Source organism: Kryptolebias marmoratus, linkage group LG1, assembly GCF_001649575.2.
Source record: "Kryptolebias marmoratus isolate JLee-2015 linkage group LG1, ASM164957v2, whole genome shotgun sequence".
In the NCBI taxonomy this organism is placed as follows: Eukaryota; Metazoa; Chordata; class Actinopteri; order Cyprinodontiformes; family Rivulidae; genus Kryptolebias; species Kryptolebias marmoratus.
In genome coordinates this window covers 27,442,815-27,452,962 of record NC_051430.1, presented here as the reverse complement: position 1 = coordinate 27,452,962, position 10,148 = coordinate 27,442,815, and the positions used below count along the sequence as shown (strand labels likewise).

General features: G+C 36.7%; 1 protein-coding gene across 1 annotated transcript in view; it reads left to right on the top strand.

Annotated features, from left to right (window-relative positions):
* The first annotated feature begins 4,292 nt into the window (after window positions 1-4,292).
* LOC108246929 (calcium-binding protein 7) overlaps window positions 4,293-10,148 on the top strand; it is a 21,468-nt gene continuing 15,612 nt past the window's right edge. The window contains exons 1-2 of the mRNA XM_017434704.3: window positions 4,293-4,741; window positions 4,830-5,156. Of these exons, the coding sequence (XP_017290193.1) occupies window positions 5,048-5,156 (109 nt within the window). The 5' untranslated portion in view covers window positions 4,293-4,741; window positions 4,830-5,047. The remainder of the gene's footprint in view (window positions 4,742-4,829; window positions 5,157-10,148) is intronic.

Sequence of the window (10,148 nt, the reverse complement as noted above, 5' to 3'; positions counted from 1 at the left end):
CCAAAGACGGAAGGGTGATACTGTTTTGCCAGTGTCTGTCTGCATGCGTTCATTTGTCATTTGTCATTAGCAAAATATCTTTTCAACCACTGGATGTGTTTTAATAAACTCAGAAATTACTAATCGAATGAACATCTAAAACTTATCAAGTTTTGAAGAAAATGGCCACCACAGCAAAGCAATCTCGGCAAACACAAAAATGGCTATAACTCAGTGAGTTCTCAGCAGAAGATGATCTTAATCTAAGACTTTGGTATGAAAGGTATAATATTGTATCATTTAATATTAATCTGACATAATCTGATTAAACAGCTCTGTGAATACTTTGGATCCTTTCTTTTTTCCCAATACAAATGTTGCATCGAGCTGGGTTAGAAAAACATTTTTTTGTAATTATTAGTTCTAATAAATCTTGACACCAATTTTGAAGTTTTAAATTACCATAGGGCTAATCACTATACTGATTTTACGAGTCTATGTGCAAAAACCACTGAATCACAACATAAACTGCAGCCCATTTTTACTATATATTCAGTGTTTGAATAAACAATAAGAATTTTAGGCTTGTGTTCCAAATTTTCTGTCTTGGAAAAATAATCTTCTGACTATACAAACTGGAAAACTCCTCCAACAGACTGCTGTAGGGTGATGCATCATGAATGAGGGACATCTCCGACTTAATGAGGGAAATACTGGAGCTTTGAGCTCACAGTGAAATCGTTTGGATTCACTCGGATGGTTTAACTGCTCTGCTTGGGGTAATTTCCAAGTCATTTTATGCACTTTAGTAATGTTCACATCCATCACAGCTGGGTCAAATTTGCATCTGCTTTGGTAATCTGAACATTTACACTTTCTTTTATAAGTAAGTTTTAATTTTTTCTTTTTTGTTGTTGTTTGTGTCATCCAGACTAACTGAAAAATAATATTTGCTCACAAAAAACGCAGTGTTTTACTGCAAGTATTACTTTAGGTGCTAAAAGTGAAATCAGAATAAAAAAACTGTTAAAAGATATAAAAGTAATGAATGTTTAGTTTTAAAAACTTTAGCTTAAAAAGCCACGAGCTCTCATCGGCTGGCATTGTTTCATGACTTTGGCACATAAACTGTTCAAAGCATCTTGGGAAACATGTTACAATTCTTCTGCGAATTTAGGCTCATGCTTTCTGTAATCCCAGACAGACTTCATTATTAGATCAGGGCTCAGGGGGAATCATACCATCTGTTGCAGAAGTGCTCATTCTCGCAACTCAAGATAATTTTTTTGTAATTTTGCTTTGTCTTTGGGGATATTGTCACGCAGAAAAATGAATTTGAGTCACACTGATGCTGTTGCATAATCAATATGAAACTAAAGTGCCCCAATTTTCTCCTCATTTCCATACATAGGTATTTTTTACTTCTGTTATTTTTATGTATTTAGTGTGAATGCAACAAGAATGAAGGATCAGCTAACAGAAGGTCACATTTGTCCATATCTAGAACTTGAAAGACTGTAGTCCAAGTAATCATTAAACATCTCCTGTGACAAAAGGCTCCTGTGATGTATCAGAGTCTAAAAAGTGGAGTTATTGAATTTGAAAGTGGTCTGACCTTCAGAGTTTTCTCCTGTTGATAGGCTTTTATGTTTCTGCTGAAATCAAAAGCATCACGTGTTTCGCAGACATTCGAAGCTAAAGGTACCCTTTTGTATCTGGTTAATGTTCACTGGAAACTACGCCATCAAACTGACCAATGGACTGTTAAATATTTTAAAGTTCTGGCTGGTAAAAGTGCACACTATAACTGATGAATGAGCTCATCATAGATGAAGGGTCTCTTTTGACATCATTTTTCATAATCACCTGCTAAAAGAAAAAAATAAAAGATACTGCAAATTATTCTCTAAAGCTGCTGCAGTATATGGTCCAACTAGCTGACCACACTGCTGACTTTTTTTCTGTTGCTCTCTCCATTTAGTGCTTTTTCCAATGTTGTAGAAACAAGCATTATACTCAGCAAGGTGAAAGTGCATCAGAAACAAAAGGCTGTAGGTCACCGTCAGGTTAAATGACTTAGAATTCATTTAACTTGATTAAATAATAAATCCTGGTGATAATCTTGCATTGATTTGTCACTGTAAATACGTGGCATTTTTGTGTGCTGTGATATTAGAAAACTACATACTTTTCACTCCAACCTGCTAAATAACTCACAAAATTTTTGCAAACGCCAACTAAAGGGGTTGTTGAAATACACTCTTTGTGTTCAAAGCAAAGACTGACTTATTCTTAACAAAGTAAAAGCACGGCACTGTGCAAAGGTTTTGAGTGATCTCTCAGGTCCAAGCAGCCAGATTTTCTTATAGTGGTGTTTTTTCTTTAGACTTTGGCTGCTTTTTCATTGCTTTTCAGTAAGGTCCTGACCATTTTCAGAATAATGTTTTATTTAATTTAACTTTGACCTTTAAATCATTCAGGTATAAAAATGGCTTCTAAACTCAAAGAATGAATTGGTGTTTTAGGTGGATCATAAAGTCTTTTGTTACCAGCAGCCTGTCACAAAGGCAAAATTTATTCTTAATTTTTAGTTGAACTGATAAAGAATACCAAAGATATAAAACATCTTGATTTTAGCATCAATAAGGTGATTCCCAAAGAACTGTTAGCTGAAAACCTGACATACAGTGGATGATCATCTGAAGGATGATGAATCTTACAGGTCTTTGATGGCTTTTTTCATGTTTCTCAAAGACTTTCAGATACTGTAGATATCTGTTTAAGGCCTGACACTTCTTCTTCTGTCTTCCATTTGTCCACTTTCTTCAGTTTTTTAAAGTTACAATATATATTGTGAAAAAAAGCCAAAGCCTAGCGAAAAGCATTAAAAGTCTGTAGAACTAGTGCATGAATTTATTATATTACTGCTCTTCCTAAAGTAAATTCTAAAAAACTGATTGGTGACTTAAGACTTCTGCACAGAACTACAAGCACTTATTTCCTGCTGAAACATTTCATCCCCAAACAGGCTACAGACCCCAGGCATTCTGAAACAGATACACCTGTCAGTCTTTCTGTCAGCAGCTAAAAGCCAACTTTTCTGGGAGTTGCTTAAAGTGTAGCACTAAGTCATTAAATATTCAAGTGGCTCAATGAGACCTCGCTCCACTCTTTTACTCTGAATTGCTTTTGGCAGATAAAAAGCACACAAGTACATTTCAAAGGGTTGCTCTGTAAAGATTTTAGAGCAGCTAACAGTCAAATGGAAGCTGATAAGAGAGAAAGCTTTCACTTCTTTTTCCTTCTGTCGCACATTCTTACTGTTATGTCCTGTTCCTCTCCTCACAGCAGCGGCAGCTGTTTTACATCAGAGCAAAAAGTTCAAATATGTCACTTTATGGAAAGGACCTTGTGTTGCATCAAAGGCACCCATTACACAGTGTGAAATCAAACATAAAAGAAACAAAAATATCCTAAATTAAATCAAATGGTGCTGTTTGAAAGAGTTTACTTCAGTAGTTTTCCATATATATTGGTGTGCAATTCAGAAATACAGGTACGCACTGAATGTAAACAAAGCTCTGAATCTACTTAAAACCATGTGGACACATGAGTCACTTCAGTGATCTAGATTAGGCAAGATGTAATCTATGTTGGCAAACAAATATGGCAGAATTGGACAAGCATAAAATCTCAGAGGAGACATTTAGGTGGAAATATAAGACAAAATCTGCTTCTGAACACGAATAAAATAAAATAAAATGAAAAGAAAGAACAAGTAAGACAACTTGTCAAGAACAAATATGTGGGATCAAGCAGGGCGGTGGAGTCCCATAAAAAAGGAGCTCAGCATTCAAACACTGACTTTTGCAAAACTTCTGCTAGACTGGTAAGTTTGATGTTTGACCTATTTTCAGTCACTTCAGCTGTTTTTGTACATAAACAAAAACATGAGGCAGCTGGTATCAGTCACAAATTTAGTTTACAAATTTTAATTTTTATTTTAGGACACAATTAACGATCCATATAAGAAAAATATTGTGTGGATTTTTCTTCTTATTTCATGTTTTTTTTCATGACTTTGCAATGAACGCATTTAATATACTTTATTAGAAAAGAGCTGCCACGCACAGTCACTCTCATTCATTTCTAATTTACATTTCATGCTTTTTCCCCCTCTAACTGATCACTAATTGAAGTCCGCTGCACAGGAGAGTCATTGTTATTAAAAATAGACAGAAAACAGGCTGTGTTTGGGTTTTGCAATCGGGAATTGCCGACTCCTATACAGCGCGGGCGTGTGTGTGTTTGTGTGTGTGCGCATAATGAGCCTATATTTGAGACAGTAAAAAGAGAGAGAAAAGAGACTGAGCGCATTTCTGACAGGGAGCTCGATTTTACAAAAACCTACTCTGAGACTGAACATCTGGATCGTGACGCGTCCCTCCAACTAATAACCAATTAGGAACGATGTTTTTTTTAGAATATCCACATTTAGATTAAAGTGTTTTTTTTCCCTCACAAGTCTTCAGATTTTTCATCTCATCGTCTGTGTGGTTATAAGAAGATATGTGGAGCTTGAGGACGGAGTGCGTGAAATGAGCGCTCGCACAGTATCCAACAAGTGGACGCATGAATTCTCTGGCAGCAGAAGATCCTTTGGAGAACAAACACGCGCATTCAGGCGAATTGTAACCTACAGTACCGATCAGGGGGAAATGCCCCCCTCCTGATGAGCTCAGATGTGGAGATATCGGAGCTGGTGAGAGTGTAGGATCAGGTCATTTGTGCGCATCGTCTCTGTGTGGTCGCACACTTCTTTAGAGGCTTTTTTTTGGTTTGTTTTCTAGAATTGAACTGCAATGAGGTAAGACACTCTCCGCACCTTTTCCCCTCTTGATCTTTATTCACGGACCCATAGGAAAATCAAGGCTGCGGAATCCACCAGCACCCAGCTCCTGCATGCCCTCCATCCATGGACTCGGCTCTCCGTTCCCTCGGTGACCGCGGGCGGAAGTTGGGATTTTATCTATAGACATTTGTTTGGCAGCCACAGATCACAGTCATCATGCCGATGCATCCAGTCACCTCCACGCTGATGTACCGGGGCATGTGCACCATCCCCGACATCCTGTCCTACAGTGCCCCGGTGAATCTGCCTGAAGACGAGGTTGAAGGTGAGAGCATACCTGATCACTTAGTCCTGGCGTGTCTCTGGGCTTGTAAACTCACATGAGGGCTGTGAAATTCCTGACAGGTTTATGCAGTGGATGTGATCAGCTCCTGTGTTTAGTCTTGTGAAACGGAGGCACGGTCAGGACCCTGGACAGTGCACAGACTGGAACGTTCTTGACTCTCAAAGGGCTGTTGCCAAAATATACATTTTTAATTTGTATCTTTATTTGTTTATTCTAATTCCTATAAATAAGCTAGATGTTCAGAAACAATCCCACCCTTTCAACCATTTTAGCTAAATCCCCACTGATTTAATAAGCTTTACGTATGTTTACAGTCAAAGAATCACTTTACCCTTCAAATGTTTTTAAAAACAAAGTTGTTCATAACAAGTTGTTTCTGATGACAGCAGTGGTGCAGAAGAGCAACAACCATATTCTAGTGGGTTTATAGAGTACTGATTTCACTGGCCCATTAAACCCGCCACAGCCAAATCGCCAGTGTTAAAATAACACTAGAGAGTGTCTATATGTGTCTGCTCTTTCGAGTGATAAAAGAACACATTTGGGGTGTTCATTTTTTAACAAAAAGAAACAAAAGCCTGGCAAATTTGCAAAGCAGTTGAAAGCAAAGCTGCATGAATTATTAAACTAATGTGAGAACAAATCAACAATAGTTTGAGTTACTCCAATAGTTATTGGATCAAAACTGACATCTCAAGTGTAAAGTGTTAAAAATTGACACTCACTTAAAAGAGTGGGCACATATAGACACTCACTGGTGTTATTCTAACACTAGTAATTTTGTTGTGTGAAAACATACATCTTCTTATGGTCCAAATATGCTCTGTATATTAGGTTTATTTGTATCTTCTTTATAGACTGAAACATTTCAGCCACAGCTGCAAAAAGAGTCAAATGGCAACTGAAGTAAATCCTAATTTCATTTAAAAGGTCATTTTAAACATTAGTTTACTTGGTAAGATGAGTAAGAATGAATGATAATTTGCCAGCTAGCCAAGTAGTTTGTTTTTATTGTTAAAAATGTTCATTCCTGGAGAGCTTGATATATTTACCTGCACCATCTTCAAAACAAGAGGGCTCAGTGTAACTCTTATCCTTGTTACCTCAAAACAGTTTGTTGCACTGGAACCCAATGCACATGACCAAGTTTGGCAGTTTTGACTAAAGAAATAAACAAATACAGAGACCAGAATGTGCACAAGCCAGGGCAATTGATGCATCTCTAAAAGGACTATGATTAAAATGTATAGTTGTGTTTGTTTGATTATTTATTTGTTTAGAACTTTAGTCTGTGGGCGGTGGTGCAAAATTTTCACTTTGTTACTTGAAGTTTTTTGTGTCTCACACAGGGGTTTGCATCTAAAATCCTGTTAAAGATGGACATATTGATTATTGGAATTACAGGAGAAAAGATGCTCTGCATTGCCATTAATATAATTTAAAAGTGGCTAAATATAATTTGCTTTAAATACTAAAAGGTGATGAAAGTTTGAGTGATCCTAAATAATTTTAAACTACAGCAGGTTCAGAACATAATAAAAATGTGTAGAAATTAAATTATGCATTTTTCTTTTGCATCCTTCCTACTGAGTTTGATCAAAGAAAGATGGTGATATGTCAGTAATATTTGCATTATGTCATGCTTGTTCTTATAGTGTTACGTCACTGTGTTTTATTGTCAAACAGCATATCTGGTGTAAAGAGACACTTTATGAAGATGGACGTGTTTTCTGTCATTTATTTTGACTCCAGCAGAAACCTTTGCCTGTTGAAAATGAGAAATCTCTTGTTTTTTTTCCACCCTCACTCTTTAATTTACAATCAGCTCGGAGGGCAATTAACAGACAACACTTTATTTTAACGTTAATTAATCAAATACCCCTGTGTCTGCTGCATGCATGCTGCCACAAGACAAAGGGAGCCATTTGGGCTTTCCAGCTCAACCTATTGAGGAGGTTTGACTGAAGCTTTGCAGAGAGCGGTGGACACTGCAGCTGACAGGGGCTGTTTCAGCTGTTGGAGATCATTAGTGATCCTGAGGGAGAGAAGACTCACAGGTTGGGAAAGAGGAAGGCTTTCAAGATAAAGTCACAGAGGACATTGTTGTCAGCATTAGGGGCAAAACTGAGACTTAAAGCTTTTCTAGCAAGAAAGAACAAAATGGGGCAGATAAACCTGACAAATGTGACTGTTTGGTTGATTAATAGCTGACTAAATTTGTGTCAAAATGTTTTGCTTTTAAAAACTCTTCTTTGCTGCTTATGGAGACAAAATGTTGCCTTTAGCACCATTATATTTCTAGCACTTTAAAAAAAGACTGTGACTGTGTTTTAAACTAAGATGTTGAGAAATGGCAGAGTAGTAGCTGTTTTGGTCAAAACCTAAATATAAACAAAAACAAACAAACAAAGACCCATTATACACAACCTCTGGCAATCTTCCCTGATCTGTTAGGACTTGTGATATGTTGTGAATGACTGTCAGCTACAACCACCTCAAATTGATTGCTCAACAGCTGCAAAATTGATGTATACTATTTTTTGTGCTTGCTAAGGTTGATTAGCTGTGGCTAATCAATGTTTAATTGTTTAATTGGGTCAAATTCAAAAGGTAATCCGTTGTAGATATACATCCAAAGACTACTTTCTGAAAGTTTCATTTAAAATGCGTTTTAATTTATGAGTTTCTGTTGAAGATCCCGTTGAGCCAGGAGTCTTACACAAGTCATTTTCCTTGTTTATTGCAGTAAAGCTACTGTAGCTTTTAGAGTATTCATTGCTCAGAATTACTCTCTAACTTTCTAAATAAGTTGAGGGATTTTAGTTCTGAATGTTACAGCAGCAAGTTCCATAGTAGGCTTTGTTGAGGCTTTTTGAAAAAGAAATGGTGTCATGTTGATTAAAAAACAGTTAAAGTTGAAACCCAAAATTCCAGAGAGATTCAGATCATATTTTGATGCAGGTCATGCAAAGACATCTAGTGATTGTTAACCAAAAATATGAATGGAAACGACTAAAACGGAAGAAGAATAGTGTTTCAGAGTAATAGTGAAGCTTTCTAAACTTCAAAAAAAGGTTAAAGGCTAATTGTTTGTGGAAATCATAAGGATATTTCACAGAAAATTAATGAAGAACCAGCATCACACACTAATGATATTATTATGTGTTTGCAACAGGTTGGTTCATTGTGCTGTTCTTTAACAAAAAAGAAAAGGTGTGCCTGCAGAGCACTTGACAAAAGCAAATAAAAGCTCTCTGGGAAAACTAACATTTCTGTGAATGACTTTAAGAAAAGCAACATAATAAACTGTTTGTCTAAAAATATGTACCAAAAATATGCTGCTTTTTTGTCTAAAGCAGAAGACGAGACAAAGAAATCTTGTAACTTTTAACAAATCCTGAGCAGGTAAACCAAATCTCAATCTAAACACATTGATTTACATTAAGTTACTGTTGTTTCCTAGTTGCTGCCTGTACATTGATACATTCTAAACTTTCATAAGTACTGAACAACATTAGATTTTGGAAGTTTCCCAAATGACTTTGCTGCTTGAGCGACAGAGTCTCGTCACCGCTCGGATCTCCTGAGAGACAGACGAGAATTGGCTAGAAGACAGAAGTGTCACATACATCAGCGTGACCGTCATGGAGACAGGGCTTTGTCACACAAAGAAATTGCACATTAGTGAATAAGTGTGTGTGAGTGTTTGTGCGGTACAGGGACAGGAAGCTCAAGCCAGGGACTTGATTTTTCAATTACTGCTGCAAACCCTCCTGGGAATGGACCAATGGTACTGTGACTGGTGGTTGAAACCTTTAATTTGCAAAAAACTTTACTATATTCAGTATATTTTTATAAGGAGACAGACTTTCTTGGAATTTATTAAAGTGGTTACTAACAGTATTTATTTAGATGGTCTAAAAGTCATCCCAAGTTTTATTTTGGAGTTTTGTTGCGTTTTTTTACTAATTTTCAGCCCAGTACTTGACCATATCAGGATGTTTTTTTTTTTTATTTTTGTTGTTGTTTGTTAAGCTACTTAAGTCTAACTTTGACCAATGAGCCAGTGTTTTGTCAACACATAACAGACAATGGAGGAAATAAACACATTTTAAATAGATTTTATGCCAATTTGTTTTACAAAGACAGAATTTGTTCCCATATTTGTTGCAAAATTCTAAAGACATTGTTTGCCAGACAGAAAATCTGATTTTTAGCACCAACAAGCTAAACTCTCTGATCCAGACCCAAATGCAGTTTTCTCTGCATTATATATATATATATATATATATATATATATATATATATATATATATATAAACTTGTGCATGTTTTCCAATTTTTTTCAGTAATTTATTTTAGACTGCACAGCTTTTCTAGCATTCACTGTAATTCATTTAAGGTGGTGCAGCTTTTCTAGCGTTTAGGTGGGTAATTCCCACGCCTTGCTCTCAGTTTTTCTCTGCCAGCCCACAGTGAGGTACAGGCCTGAAAAGACAGTGTGGTGAAAAAAAAATTGGCTTTGAGATACTGTTCATCTGCTGTGTTTTATACATGACACTTGTCCTCATCTCTCCCACTTTTTAATCACACACTACACCAGGGACGTGTGGTCAGGGGAGGCAGGTGAGGCAGAGCCTCACCTGTCATCATGACAAGAAAAAAAAAAAATCATAACATAAAATGATTATTAATATTTGCCCACTGATCTTTATGTATGAGTAATTTTCGAACATTTTTATGGTCCAAATCGCATTTTTATAGTCAAAATCGCTGAAATTGCATATTTCCTGTTCAAATATGAGGGTGAAACGCGAGGTGCGGCAGCAGCAAGCCGAGCTTCACCTCTGATTGCGCAATCCATCACAAACTGGGTTGATACATGCAATTGGCCCCTGCCTGTTGCCGTACCGCTGCATGTCGCCAATATAATGGTTTATATAGCCTGATTTTCCACAGTCTGGCTAATGT